Source organism: Panthera onca, chromosome C1 (assembly GCF_046562875.1).
Source record: "Panthera onca isolate mPanOnc1 chromosome C1, mPanOnc1 haplotype 2, whole genome shotgun sequence".
Taxonomy (NCBI): domain Eukaryota; kingdom Metazoa; phylum Chordata; class Mammalia; order Carnivora; family Felidae; genus Panthera; species Panthera onca.
The window spans coordinates 34517944-34533533 of record NC_138346.1 but is presented as its reverse complement, the minus strand read 5'-3'; the positions used below and the strand labels follow the sequence as shown (position 1 = coordinate 34533533).

The 15590-nt window shown below is 37.2% G+C and overlaps 2 protein-coding genes across 5 annotated transcripts in view; one reads left to right on the top strand and one right to left on the bottom strand.

Annotated features, from left to right (window-relative positions):
• TRAK2 (trafficking kinesin protein 2) overlaps nucleotides 1–1115 on the bottom strand; it is a 65104-nt gene extending 63989 nt beyond the window's left edge. For all 3 annotated transcript variants that reach the window (XM_060622946.3, XM_060622944.3, XM_060622945.3), the window contains exon 1: nucleotides 893–1115. The gene's annotated coding sequence lies outside the window, so the exon portion shown is untranslated. The remainder of the gene's footprint in view (nucleotides 1–892) is intronic.
• Nucleotides 1116–1321: 206 nt separating this feature from the next.
• Nucleotides 1322–15590, top strand: part of STRADB (STE20 related adaptor beta) — a 35089-nt gene continuing 20820 nt past the window's right edge. The window contains exons 1-3 of one of the 2 annotated variants that reach the window (XM_078451017.2): nucleotides 1322–1516; nucleotides 4531–4628; nucleotides 8946–9026. In XM_078451017.2, the coding sequence (XP_078307143.1) occupies nucleotides 4617–4628; nucleotides 8946–9026 (93 nt within the window). In that variant the 5' untranslated portion in view covers nucleotides 1322–1516; nucleotides 4531–4616. Of the gene's footprint in view, nucleotides 1517–2485; nucleotides 2987–4530; nucleotides 4629–8945; nucleotides 9027–15590 lie in introns of those variants that run through there. The other variant, XM_078451018.2, reaches the window with a different exon arrangement.

Sequence of the window (15590 nt, the reverse complement as noted above, 5' to 3'; positions counted from 1 at the left end):
CTTTCTCACCACCAAATGTCCTTCACAATTTGTTCTGTTTGTTCTGAGGTGTCACGTCAAGGCTATTAACAGGCTATTTGGAGATCACTGTAACTCAGACTTCCAATTCTATGGCAAAGATTTGAAGGTCAGGACAATTTTTGCTGAAATATCTATTTTTTAAAAAAAACTGGAAGAGTCCATATCATTTTATTCCTATGATCCATTCTAGCTTGGTGAATTTCCAGTGAAAAGTTACTGCTTTTTTTTTTCCCCCTCGGCTCAGAAACTGCAGGTTTTAATAAAAGGTTCGTGGGCAGTTAACTGAGATCACCATTATTATTATGACCCAGAACTCTTTTAACTGTTTAGATTATGCTGGTACTAAAACGACATCTGCCAATATCTATTATCGATGCTTGAAACTAAAGCTAACCATTTCTTTTCAAAGATATGTGGTATCTGGCTCAAAATCAATCTGAAGAAAAGCCCAAATCAACACAGAAAAGAGCTCTTTGCAATATCGTCTCCTTTCGCTCACATCACAGATGGTGACCGAGGCTTAAGGTTTAACGTCCAGGCACTAAAGCCGCTCATCACTCAGGGATGGGGCTCCAGCTGGATGCTCTCCGACAGAGAATGATAGATGCTGCCAATCCTCAAGAGGTGCAGCTGGGGTGAACCCAGAGACCAGAGCCCAGCGCCCATCACTTCGCACCCACACTTAGGAAACAAACCACTTCCCACCGCGGGGCGGGGACCCGGCGAAGACCCAGGCCTCCGATATCCAGCCTCCTGTTCTGTCCGCGCGTGACCTCAGAGGACCGAGAGGAGCTCGGGGCTGGGAGGCTCCTGCGTTTTCAGGGGAAGTTGGCAAGGGCAAGTTCGAGTCATGCGCGGGAATGTTACTTACAGGAATGCCCCGACGTCCTCCGTCCTCCGTCCTCCGCCGGCGCTCCCTCAGGGAAAGGATCTAAACCGGTAGCAGCCTGAGAGCTGCAGCCGAAGCGGCCGCCGCTGCCAGTAACCGCCCGGGCGTGGCAGAGACAGGCGAGCGACTTCACAACATCATCACTCGGCGACTTCGGTTTTGCAGCGACGCCCGGGTCCCTAACTGCCCCACACAATTGGGGAAGAGCGAAGGAGACCCATTCTCCCAGCAGCCTCCACGGCCCCAGCGCACGACCTGTCGGGAATTGTGGTTTCGTGTCCGCCAGCCCTGCACCCTTCCAAGTTGTTGCGCTGCGGCCCCGCCCTCAAGCTACAAGACCCCGCCCCCTGGCTGCCCAGCCCTGGGGCGGGAGGCGGGGCCGCGACCCTGGGGCGAGTCCAGTCCGGGCGGACTGCCGGGGACTGGGGCAGAGTTCCAGGCCCGCAGCCCCAGTCCGGGTCGCGCCGCCTTGCTGCGCCCCGCCGCCCGCGCTGGGAGCGGGTCTTGTGCGCTCGCCGTGCCCCTCGGCCAGCTGGGCTCCCGGGGCCAGCAGGCCTCGCACCGCTGGCCGCCTGAGGAGAATCGCTGGTTGTGGTCGCCGCCAGGGTAATAAGGGGAGGCTGGGCCGGGGAGGGGAGGCTGTAAGGCCCGGTCGGGGACGTGAGGGAGCGCGGCTTGGTCGGCGCACGCCTTGGGAAGCCGGAGGCTAGAACTCGCCGCCCCGCTTCGAATCGAAGCCCGGGCAGCCGGCGGAGCCGTGGCAGGATCCGGCTTGCGCGAGCGGCCCCTGAGCCCCCGGCCGCCCGCTGGCGGAGGCACCTGCGTGCGGGGTAGGCGGTGCTTGCCGGATTTGGCCGCGCCAGGTGCGCAGTGCGCGAGCTGCGCGAAGTGCACTCTTCCAACCTCCGCCTCCGCCCCCGCCTCTCACCTTTGGCCGCGCTCAGGAGCCTGGAGGAGTTTCCAAAGTGTAGATACCCTTTGGCCCGGGTTTGTGCACCACCTTCTACGAGTTCTCTGTCAAGATCCCCAAAGCAGGACTCGGAAGGAACCTCTTGGAAAATTAAATGCTCAAGCTTCGTTTGGGTCTCAGAATTTAAATCCAACGTTGTATTTTTCCCTCGTCGGTTTGTTGTGTCAAATACCTTTTTCCTCAAAACTTGGTCAGGATTTGTGACACAGCGTCTCCCTGGTACAGAGTCTGTCTGGCGCACAGTAGGCGCTCAGTAAATATTTTTTGAAAGCATGAGTCACGATACTAAGTTTGGAAAATTTTACGGAGTTGTGTGTGCGTCGCTATAATTTTTAGGATTTTATGGGTTCTCAAGATCCCTCTGGAAATTACAGTAATTTTAAGGCTCAGAGTTAAATCTGTTTTTTTTTTTTTTTTTTTTTTGCATCCCCTGTAACAATGGCCTCTGTTGGATGCCTAAATTAACTCAAAATCCAAGTTCTGTAAATAAATGTGACCTATGATTCTAACAGAAATTGTTAACCTTTGATATGAAAGCCTTCAAATGATTTTATAATGGAGCAGGTTTAAATTACTTATAAAATGTTCCCCTGATTAGCTTGTTAGATACAAATGCAAAGGACCACATTGATGTACTTGTAATACATTTGGAAATACAGGTCTCAAATATTTCTTTAAGAAGGATTTATATTCATATCTAGTGAAAGAGCATGCAGGGGAAAATTATGACAGCAAATCTATTCCCCACTCCCCTTTACTAGGTGCAGCTGCTGCCTTGACCTCAAAATGTCTTGTAAAATTATCTCTTAATCGTCTGCATATCTAAAGCAGAAGCCAGTGAGATTAAACCACCCCAAAGGGCAACTCCTTTAGTACTAACTGTTCTCTTAGATTGTGTCAGTTTCTTCTGTGTTTTTCTGAAATATAGATAATGTAATGGATTTAAAGGTTTTTTTTATTATTTAGAACTTACTGACATGAAGTGGAAAAAGCAAGAAACAGAATCCTGATAACCAGAAAATTCAGTTAATCACGACATCCTTAATCTTCCTGCTAGTGGGAATGTAAACTGCAAGTGGTCAGGACCTTGTCTGCCCTGATCACTAGTGAGTGTCCCCGGTGCCTGACCCATGGCAGCCATTCATTAAACACTTGTGGAATGAATACTTGTCTACAGTGTAATGACTTCCTACATGTGTATGGTTTCTTCATTTATTTGGATGTTTCCTTAGAGTTGATTACTAGAAGTGAGAATTTTATTGGATCAAAAGGTATGAGTATTATCATGGTTATTGAAACATTGCCAACTTGCTTTGCAAATAAGCCTTTTTGAACCACCACCAGTAATATTTGATTGTACTTTTTGGAGCATCCATTCAAGCTCTTATATTGGTAGTGTTTGGTAGTTAGGAGCCCTTTCAGTCATTTGATCTCCATCACCCTGGAAATTGGGCAGGGTAGATACTGCTTTCCCCCTTTTGTAATACAGCAAATGCCACTGCCTTAAATTGATGATAATGAGTGGCAGGTGACAAAATAATCCTACCCTTTCAGGTTTTTCTTCCTCCTGTTCTCTGCTTTTGGTTTGTAGTGAATATCCTGAATAAATTCATATCTTTCCTTAGCAATTAAATTGGATACTGCTCCACTATATCTATTGTTTATAAAATCTTATTTTTTTTTTTAATTTTGTTCAGATAGTTGCAGATACCCTGAGTAAACTTGGGGACTTTATTGAAATGAAGTAACGAACCATGATTTAGAAAAAAGAGGTGATATTAGTTAGGTGTAAAGAACACCTAGCACTAGGAAGTTTAGAACATTGCCGCCCTTTCTATTCGGAAAAATCTGGAAAGTTTTGGTGGTTTCTTTAAAGCTCCTTGAATCCAAAGAAGTTACTATTTTAAACTTCTGAATCTGTTGTAGAGTCTTCATGAACTATTGAGATTAATACTCTACTAAAGAAAGTGGACAGGAATTATTTGTGTAATAATCTGCATATCATATCTGTCAAATTCCAGGAAAAATAGAATTGAAAACTAAGAATCATAAGGTAAAAATATTCAACCTAAAGAAAATATTATTTTTACCTGAAAATTGAAATTTCTTTTTTAAAGACATGGCAATGAAAAAATGTTACTGATTCGTAGTGTATTACTAATCCACATCCTTTCCCAAATTTGGTTGTCATAGACCCCAAATGATTTAATAGGTAATTAATCCAATCAGGAAGCTTTGGAACTGTCAACATTTACTTTTAAGTGGAACCATTGGAAATTCTTGGGGTGTATTTGTAAGTGGCACCATTTATGTCAAATGTGGGTCCAACATTGACTTTCCATATTGCTTTCACATTTGCTTCGGGTTCTTAAACAAAAAAGTAGTACAGAAAAGATAGGGAAGGAGAGATGCAGGTATATTGGTCAATGGAAATATTCAGAATTTCCCTTCAACTTCACTCTGCCTTTCTGTTGTGATGTCAGATCCCAAATAGTGTTCTGTAAACAGAAATGCTCTTTAAAGACACTTTTCAGGAATGTCTGTAGTCCTTGTGTCAAAGAATAGCTGCCTTTCATGTGGGATTACAACAACTAGTTCTTAAGGATCTTTCATGTACATCTAAATTATTTTGCTTTTGTTTTTATAATAGGATATCTCTTCACCTTGAAGATAAAGCAAAAATCTTTTTCTGAAATAGATGGATTTTTGTCACTTCCTGTGAACTAAAACGATTCAATGTCTCTTTTGGTAAGTTTGTATTAATGTAGCTCTAATTTTGTGCTATCAGAGTAGTTAGATGCACAGCCATAACAGAAGGCATGTTCTAATGGGATATTGGATATTATTATGCCCTGAGATGTTATTTTGACCAGAATGGCTTCTGGTCTTAAGAAATGAGTTAAATTCCCATTGAGTTTTTGTTGCTAATACTTTGCTTATATATTCATTATTCTTTTCCTTTGTCTCATACCCATTTTTCTCATGTACTTTTTTACTGTACTTTGCTTATACTTTACTAATACTTTGCTTATATACTTTGCTAATATATTATTCTTTTCCTTTGTCTCATACCCACTTTTTTCATGTACTTTTTTACTGTACTTAGATATGCCTCTCCCATCCACTTAGCTATGCCTTATCCTTTAAATATTTCAAAAATCCCTTTTATAAATTTCCATTAGACCAAAGGCAAGCAAAATAGTAATTAAAATAAGCCTCTTAACAAGACAAAAAAAACCATTTGGATCAATGTATGTGATGTATATAGATTCCAACTTGTTTTTGTTTATAGTAGATCCATGGTATCTAGATTGAAAACCAAGAATCATAAGGTAAAAAATATTCAACCTACAGAAAATATTATTTGGATTATTTGGATTAGTTTTAGGTCTTTCATCACGTCTTATATAGAACATAATACAGTATTTGATTATATTAAAGCAGTGATCTTTTTAAAAAGTGATGGATGCATTTGTATGATTACTTATAGTATATAAATACTTTCATATATTGTATCTCTTTCACTCTTCAAAATTGTGAGTGATTGGCAGGGCAGGTGGTATAATCCTCATTTTGAGTCTGGCCCAAGATTGTATAGAATTAGAGCCAAGGCTCAAACTCATATCTGCTAATCTACTCCATCATTTGCCAAGTCTGAGAGGCAGAACTATGAGGAAATACAGAATGCATTTGTTGAATTTATTGTATGATTTTTTTGTTATATGGAAAATACGAATGCATTTACTTTATTTTTAAAGTTAAGCTTTTCTACTTAACAGGGAACTTTATCTAGGAAGTACATGGGGTTAAATACCTAACCTCATTTTCTAACGCAGGGATTGGCAAAGTTTTTCTGTAAAGGGCCAGATAGTATTTGTATGCTATAAGGTCTCTGTTACAAATTACTTTTCTGTTATAGTGTGAAAGCAGTCATAGGCAATATGTAGATGAATAAAAATGAATGAGTCAGTGTTTCAGTAAAACCTTATTCACTAAAATAGGTGGTGGGTCAGATTGACTTGTAGACCATAGTTTGCAGACCCCTGCTCTAAAGGATTACGTAAGGTTAACAGTTTTATATTGATTTGTAAATTGGATGAGATGTGAAAGGGTATTTGATAGATGAAGATCCTGAGATTTAGAGGGCTGTGTCCCAGGGCTTCTATATTTTGGAATAGGAATATCTTAGTTATTCCATTATTCCATAATTATGGGTTTTGTGAAAACTAATATAATTTAATAATGGGTGGTTTAAATTTGTTCAATTGGTTAATAATTTTACATTTATTCTTCCTGTAATGATGAAATATTTAGAATCCTTTGAATCAAAATATTCATGTTATTTTCCTAAATGAGATATTTGTGCGGCTGAGATAAAGTTGATGTTTTTACTTATGAAGGATTCCTCCCCATTCAAGTTTTACCCTCTGTTTGAGAGCTAAGAAACAGTGTTTTCAAAGGAGCAGCATAATTAAAATATTTTCCTTTAGTTTCTCTTTTAGGTATAACTGCTTTTCACTACTATTATGGTAGTGGGTTAGAAATACATTAAATTTTACATTAAAAATATTTTGGGGCAGCTTCTGGATGGTTTTCAATCATTTTTCCTGCCTAAAAGACCTTAATATGTAGAGTTTTCATGAGCTATTATATTCACTAGCATTCATTTGAGTCAATGTGGATATAAAAAATGTTTTGAAGGATAAGCTATGAGTGGTTTATGATTTTTATAACCTGGGCAGCTAATGAACATGCTAATATTTTTTAGGAGAGGTCAGCAAAAACATTTTGCCTTGTAATGTTGGCTGGTTTTAGCTATTTTCACATTTATAGTGATCATTTTCTTGTGCTGTGAAAATTCTATATAAAGAAAATTAAATGGAGGTCTACCATATTATTTTATAAAATGTTTTCTATATATAAACCAAAAAGACAGATCATGCTCTTATTTTGAAAATAAATTAGGGTCAATATAACTTTTAAAAAAATATGCCCAGTATGTCCTAAATTAGCTTCCATCAAAAAAAAAAGTGACGGAGGTTTTTTAGAGAGACTTTTTTATGTTTGAATATATTTTGATAACTGTGTTAGATGTGCTCTGAAGACTACCTCCAGGTCTGGTGATTTGCTAGAAGGAATTGGAAAACCTGGTCATGTAGTCATACTTATAATTAAGATTTATCACAGCTAAAGGATACCAAGCAAAGTCAGCAAAGGAAAAAGGTACAAGGAGTAAAGTTCAAAGGAAACCAGGCTCAGGCTTCTAGGAATCCTCTCCCAGTGGAGTCACGTAGGATGTGCTTAATTCTCCCAGAGTAATGTCAACATGTGTGAAGTGTTGCCTACCAAGGAAGCTCATTAGAGACTTATTCTCAGGCTTTTTATTGGGGGTTGGTCATGTAGGTACCTTGTGCTAGCAGGTTAACAAAATTCCAGACTTCCAGGGAAAAAAAGCAGATATTCAGCATAAACCATATTGTTTATATGGTTTAAGCACATGATCCGTTCTTATCAAGGAATGGCAGGAACCCTCCTTGTTCCCAGATACTAGCCAAGGATCAACTTTGCAAACAAGCCTTTTCTAAAGATAGCAGTTTTAGGTCTGCTATGTTAACTCTTTTCTTCACAATGGTGTTAATGATTATTGTGAACAATTCAGAGTAAATGTTATAAAATATATGTAAATACCAAATACATTATGTATATGGCCTAACTGGTAATAACTATCTTCAAAAACTTTTATTGTCCATTGTATTCACTCTAGACAATCCAGTAGAAAATTTTTAAAGGAAATGTTTCTATAGTTAAAATTGACATTGTTAGCTCCTGTTCTCCAGGGGCAAATTTTACCTAAGACTGGAGATTTAGATCAAATTATTGTGATAAAATTGATAAGGTATACAAACTTCAGGAATTTGTCTTAAAATAATCAGTAAACTGAGAAAACTGAGAAAATGACTAGTTTGATTAGTGAGAAATTCTGGTGTATTTTAAAAGAAGTTTGATTATTTTTAAGTGACTACGAAGAAAAAAGTAACTGCAAAGTGTTAGGTAGACATGGGAGAGCTTATCTTGAAGACTCATTTGGTATTAGTACTTTACTGTTCATGTACAAATAAATGTTAATGAGATGCTAGAAAATAATTTATTGTAAAGTCTCTTTCATATAATTTGTTTATATTTTTCTTTTGACATATCTTTTCTTCCTAAATAAAATAAGGCCAGCTTTGTGCCACCAACTGATGATAAATCATATAGAGGTGTTACATTTCTTTATTGGCAGGATGTGATGGTAGGACCATGGGTTAAAATAAAAGAAAAGGTAAATTGTGATAATGGAACTAGAACTAAGTCTCCTACTTTTTTTTTTTTTTTTTTTTTTAGAAGGAGAGAGAGCTTGCATGCATGCACAAGCTGGGGAGGAGGAGCAGAGGGAGAGAGAGAATCTTAAGCAGGATTCATGTTCAGCATGGAGCGTGACACAAGGCTCCATCCCATGACCCTGGGATCATGACCTGAACCAAAATCCAGAGTCCAATGGACTCAACCGACCAAGCCACCCAGGCTCTAAGTCTTCTACTTTTAATTTGCTTTCAGTTGAAGTAAGATGTTTATCACCTTGAGAAACAAAATTGGTTTCAAATACATTACTTGTATAGTTTAATGTGGATAAACATGGTACTTACATTTAAGAAAGAATCTGAGGATTAAAATAAAATTGATTATAATGAGTATAGCAGTATAACCTTTAGCTAAATGCTCAAAACTGCAAAGATGATGAAAGGGTTAAAAATTAATAGCAGCAGTAAAAATGAATTGATATTATGACCCCCAGAGGTAGCACTAAGTAAAATTATAACTTGTCTTCTGCATACCCAGCTGCTTTCCCATCTCTCCCATACTGAGGACCTCCATGGTATAGATCTTGACTTCAATTCCAGGTTCTTGCATGCTGCCCTTTGTCTCTGCTCCTCGCCCTAGTCATCAGACCTTTATATTCACATGTCACCCCTGTTGATCTTATGACTTATTTTTCACTTATTTAATGCATTTCTAAATTTCCAGGATTGTTTCTGCACTTCACGAACACAAGTTGAATCACTCAGACCTGAAAAACAGTCTGAGACCAGTATCCATCAACACTTGGTAAGAAAATAGTTAAGTACAATTAATATTCCTCCTTTGCTTTCTGTAATATCATATTACAGAATGTAATTCCTGTTTTCCAATTCTCTTTTTCTTCACGGTATCTTTTACTGTTTCTTCTTCCTCTACTTCTGTTATTCTCCAGAAGTCTGCAGTCGGCCTCTTCCCTAAATAGGCTCCCCCTAAGCAGTCTCACCTATTCATAGGCTTCAGTTGCTACCTCAGATTTTTCTTCAGGTCACCAAGGGACTCTGGCATCAAGCAGGGCTGGTGATTCTCAAATTTTTACCTAAACCCCACACTCTTTCCTGGCCACTAGATGTGTCTATAGAATGCCTCCAATTAGACTTTTCATAGGCATTCTCTATGCAGTTTGAGTAAACCCTTAGAATATCAAACTTCTCTGATGCATTGGATTTCTTTCTTTGGCTAATGAAAACCTTTCTACTAAGTCGCCCTAACTAGAAACTGAGGTTATCCTGACACTTACCTCTTCCTCACATCTAGTTATACAGGCAGTCTCTTCTGTCTGTCTCTGAAATGCCCTTGAGTCCATCTCCTCCTTCACCTCATCACTGCTACTACCTGAATCTCATCGTCTCTTACCTGGACAGTTGCAGGTAGATGCATTGCCCCTAGTTTTCTAGATAAACCTCCTCTCACACTCAGATCAGTATTCAACACTGTGACCAGTAAGGGGCCTGCTTGTATGTGTCACTTTACAACTTTAAAACTTTCATTGGTTTCCTGAAACCTATGGGATAAAGCCTAAACTTTTTAGCATGGTTTAAGGACTCTTAATGGTGTGGAATATATCTAATTTTTGAGTTTCATTTCTTGCTACTGAATCTTAGTGCATACTCTTTTTTTCTGATTGAAATACTTTCCTTTTTTTTCCTCCAAAATTCCTCCTCATTTGTGCAGGTGGACGCAAGTATCACATCTTTGAAGCCTATCCTCTTGTACTTTTTATTCCATTATGCTTCTACAAACCTTAGACATTCCCAGAAAATGATATTTATTACATTGTCTCACAATGATTGATATATATGTCTAAGTATAACATGATTCCCATAAAACAGGCATCCTGTCTTTTTCCTCTGTATCTCCCCAGGGCAATGCCTGATATATTAAATAATATTTTTAAAAACATGCTTGGGAATAAATATTTCTCTGGGGTCCTTTCCTCCTTAATCCTTACTTTATTCTGCAGTTCTTACTATAAAATGGAACGGGCCTTGCAAATGCCATGTTTCCTACAAAATCAAGCTATCCCAGTTATTCTTATTTATATATGTATCTTGATCCTATTTCAGTTCTCTTCATTTTCCTCATTTCACTTTTTAGTCACTAATATTCTAAAGTCTTTTAGTCTGCCTTTTTATAAAATAGGATATAGTATCCAATCCTAATTTTCATTTAAGTATTATCCTTCAGATTGAGTAGTGTTCAGAGTGCAGTGTCTGCTGTTATCCCCTTGCTGTTACCAAGAGAGAGGTCTTACACTCAGGATATTTCCACAGGTGCTACTGCCCTTTTTCTTTTTTTCTTTTTTTTTTTTTTTTTTTGGCCTGGTGCTATAATACGTATTACATAAAATTTATCATCTTAGCTATTTGTAAGTGTATAGTTCAGTGGTATCAAATACATTCATAGTGTTGCACAGCCATTGCCACCATCCATCTCTATAACTCTTTTAATCTTATAAAATTGAAACTGTGTATCCATTAAACAATAACTCCCAATTTCCCCTCTCCCCAGCTCCCGTCAACCACCATTCTGCTTTGTTTCTATGATTTTTGACTACACTGAGTACCTAATATAAGTGGAATCATACTGTATTTGCCTTTTTGTGACTGAATTATATTTCATTTAATGTCCTCAAGGTTCATTTGTGTTGCAACAAATTGTAGAATTTCCTTATTTTTTAAGGCTGAAAATGTTGCATTGTGTGTATATACTACATTTTGCTTATCCACTCATTTGTTGATGGACACTTGGGTTGCTTTCACTTTGTGGCTATTGTGAATAATGCTGCTATGAACACGGATATGCAGATATCTCTTTAAGACCCTAATTTCAGTTCTGTTTGGTATATACCCGGAAGTGGAACTACTGCATCATACATATGGTATTCCATTTTAATTTGGAATTTAATTTGGAAACCATACTGTTTTCATCGCTGGTTCTACCATTTTACATTCTCACCAACAGTGCATAAGAGTTCCAATTTCTTTACATTCTAACCAACACCTCTTTATTTTCTGTTTCTTGATAGTAGCCAATGTAATGGGTGTGAGGTGGTATCTCATAGTTTTGATTTACATTTCCCTAATGATTAGTGATGTTGAGCACCTTTTCATCTTATTGGCCACATGTGTGTCTTCTGTGAAGAAATCTCTATTCAAGTCCTCTGCCCTTTTTTAAATTGGGTTGTTTGCTTTTTTGTTGTTGAATTTTAGGAGTTCTATATATATTCTGGATATTAACACCTTAAAAGATGTTTACAAATGTTTTCTCCCACACTATGGGTTGCCTTTTAACTTTGTTGATGTATGTTTTTTGATGCACAGAATTTAAAAATTTACACAAAGTCCGCTCGGTCTGCTTTTCTTTTTTTACTTAAACCTTATATCTTTGCTCTCATATCCAAGGAATCATCTCCAAATCCAGTGTCATAAAGCTTTTGTCCTATGTCTTCTAAGAGTTTTATTGTTTTAGGTATTAAATTTAAGTCCTTGATTGATTTTGAGTTAATTTTTGTGTATGGTGTTAGATAAGGGTCCAACTTCATTCTTCTGCATGTGGATATACACTTTTTCTAGCCGATTTGCTGAAAATACCATCCTTGCTTTATTGAATGGTGTTGGCAACCCTTGCCGAATGCCATTTGACCATAGATGTGAGGGATTATTTCTGGGCTCTCTATTTCTTCCATTGGCTTATAGTTCTGTCTTTATCTCAGTACCATGCTGTTTTGGTTACTATTGCTTTATAATAAGTTTCAAAATCAGGAAGAGTTGGTCCTCCGATTTTATTCTTCTTTTCAAGATTATTTGAATCATTCAGGGTCCCTGAAGTTTTAATAATATTAAATCTTCCAGTCAATGAACATGAAATGTGTTCCCATTTATTTATTTATGTCTTCCTTAATTTCTTTTAGCAATGTTTTGTAGTTTTCATTGTACAACTTTCACTTCTTGATTAAGTTAATTTTTAAGTATTTTATTGAAATTGATTTCATGATTTCCTTTGCAGATTAGTCATTAAGCAGGTCCTCTGAATTTTTAGGAAGTTACTAAAAAATTTAACATGAACAAGAACCTGCCATGATTTTTTTTTAATTCCAGTGTACTTAAAATACAGTGTTATGTTACTTTTAAGTGTAAAATATAGTGCTCCAGCAATTCTATACGTTACTCAGTGTTCATCATGATAAATGTGCTCTTAATCCCCTTTACCTATTTCACCAGTCCCCTGACCCACCCCCCTCTGGTAAACATGTTTGTTCTCTATATTTGAGAGTTTGGTTTTTTGTTTGTCTCTTTTTTTTCTTTGTTCATTTCTTTTGTTTCTTAAATTCCACATTTCAGTGAAATAATATGGTATTTGTCTTTCTCTGACTGATTTATTTTACTTTGCAGTATACCCTCTAGATCCAACCATGTTGTTAGAAATGACAAGATTTCATTCTTTCTTATGGCTGAATAATATTCTGTGGTGTATATATAGCACATCTTCTTTATCCATTCATCTATTAGTGGACACTTGGGTGTCTTTCATATTTTGTCTATCGTAAATAATGTTGCAGTAAACATAAGGATGCATATACCTTTTTGAATTAGTGTTTTCATATTCTTTGGGTAAATACCCAGTAGTGGCATTACTGGATCATATGGTAATTCTTTTTTTAATTTCTTGAGGAACCTCCATAGTGCTTTCCACAGTGGCTGTACCAGTTTGTATTCCTACCAAGAGTGCAAGGGGTTCCTTTTTCTCCACAACCTTGCTAACACTTGTTTCTTGTGTTTTTGATTTTAGCCATTCTGACAGGTATGAGGTGATATCTCTTAGTGGTTTTAAATTGCAGTTCCCTGATTAGTGCTGTTGAGCATCTTTACATGTGTTTGTTGACCATCTGTATGTCTTCTTTGGAGGAATGACTCTTCCTGTCCTCTGCCCATTTTTAAATAGGATTATTTGTGTTTTGAATGTTGAGTTATATAAATTCTTTATATATTTGGAGATGAACCCTTTGATGGATATATCTTTTGCAAATCTATTTTCCCATTCAGTAGATTGCTTTTTAATTTTGCTGATTGTTACCTTTGCTATGCAGAAGCTTTTTATCTGGATACAGTCTCAGTTTATTTTTGCTTTTGCTTCTCTTGCCTTGGGAGACATATCCAGAAAAATGTTTCTATGGGTTAATATCAGGTAAATACAGTGTTACATTAGTGCACTACCTGTGCACTCTTCTAGGATTTTTACAGTTTCAGGTCTCACATTTAGGTCCTTAATCCATTTTGAATTCATTTTTGTGTATGGTGTAAGAAAGTGGTCCAGTTTCATTATTTTGCATGTAGCTGTCCAATTTTTCCAACACTGTTGAAGAGACTGTATTTATCCCATTGCATATTCTTGCCTCCTTTGTCATAGATTAACTGACTAATCATGAGTTTATTTCTGGGCTCTCTATTCTGTTCCACTGATCTATGTGTCTGTTATTCTACTAGTACCATACTGTTTTAATTACTATAGCTGAGAGTGTGATACTTCCAGTTTTGTTTTTCCTTTTCAAGATTGCTTTAGCTATTTGAGGTCTTTTGTGTTTCCACACAAATTTTAGGGTTATTTGTTCTAGTTCTATGGAAAATGCTGTTAGAATTTTGGTAGTAATTGAATTAAATCTGTAGATTGCTTTTGGTAGTATGGACATTTTAACAGTATTGGTTTTCCCAGTCCATTAGTGTGGAATATCTTTCCATTTTGTCATCTTTAATTTCTTTCATCAGTTTTTTTATAGTTTTCAGAGTACACGTCTTTCACCTCTTTGGTTATTTCTAGATATTTTTTAATGTTTATTTATTTTGAGAGAGCACATACACGTGAGCAGTTGAGAGACAGAGAGAGAGGGAGAGAGAGAATCCCAAGCAGTCTCCATGCTGTCGGCACAGAGCCCGAGTCAGGGCTCTGTTTCACAAACCATGAGATCATGACCTGAGTCGAAACCAAGAGTCTGGTGCTTAACCAACTGAGCCACCCAAGCACCCCTATATATTTTATTATTTTTGGTACAACTGTAAGTGGGATTGTTTTTTAAATTTCTGTTTCTGCTATATCATTTTAGTGTAGAGAAATGCAACAGATTTCTGTCTGTTGATTTTGTGTTCTGTAACCTTCCTGAATTCTTTCATCATTTCTAGTAGTTTTTTGGAGTCTTTAGGGTTTCCTGTATGTAGTATTATGTCATCTGCAAATAGTGAAAGTTTATCTTTTTCCTTACCGATTTGGATGCCTTTTATTTCTTTTTGTTGTCTGATTGTTGTGGCTAGGACTTCCAGTAGTATGTTGAATAAAAGTAATGGAAATGGATATGCTTATCTTGCTCCTGATCTTACAGGAAAAGTTCCCAGTTTGTCACCATTGAGCATGATGTTAGCTGTGGGTTTTTAACATATGGCTTTTACTATGTTGAGATGTGTTTCTCTAAACCTACTTTGTTGAGGGTTTTTATCATTATTGTTGTATTTTGTCAAATGCTTTACTGCATCTGTTGAACTTACATGGTTTTTAATCTTGCTCTTTCTTATTGATGCTATGTATCACATTGATTTGTGAATATTGAACTCCCCTGGCATCCCAGGAATAAATCCCATTTGATTGTACTGAGTGATTTTTTTTAAGGTATTGGTGGATTCTGTTGCTGTTATTTTGTTGAGAATTTTTGCAACTATGTTCATTGGAGATAGTGGTCAGTAGTTCTCTTTTTTTGTGGTGTCTTTATCTGGTTTTGGTATGAGGGTAATGCCGGCCTTATAGAATGAATTTGGAAGTTTTCCTTGCTCTTCTTTTTGTGGAACAGTTTGAGAGGATAGGTATCAACTCTTATTTAAATGTTTGCTAGAATTTGCCTGTGAAGCCGTCTGGCCCTGGACTTTGGTTGAGAGGTTTTTGATTACTGATTCAGTTGCTTTGCTGGTAATCAATCTGTTCAAATTTTCTGTTTCTTCCTGATTTCAATTTTGGTAATTTATTTGTTTCTAGGAATTTATCCATTTCTTCTAGGTTGTTCAATTTGTTGTCATATAGCTTTTCATAATATCCTCCTATAATTGTATTTCTTTGATGTTGGTTGTCATGTCTACTCTCTCATTTGTGATTTTATTATTTTGGACCTTTCTCTTTTCTTTTTGATAAATCTGACTAAAGGTTTATTTTTGTTGACTTTTCAAAGAACCAGCTCCTGGTTTCATTGTTCTATAGTTTTTGTTTCTATATCATTTATTTCTATACTAATCTTTCCTTCCTTCTGTTAGGTTTGGGTTCTTCTTCTTCTTCTTC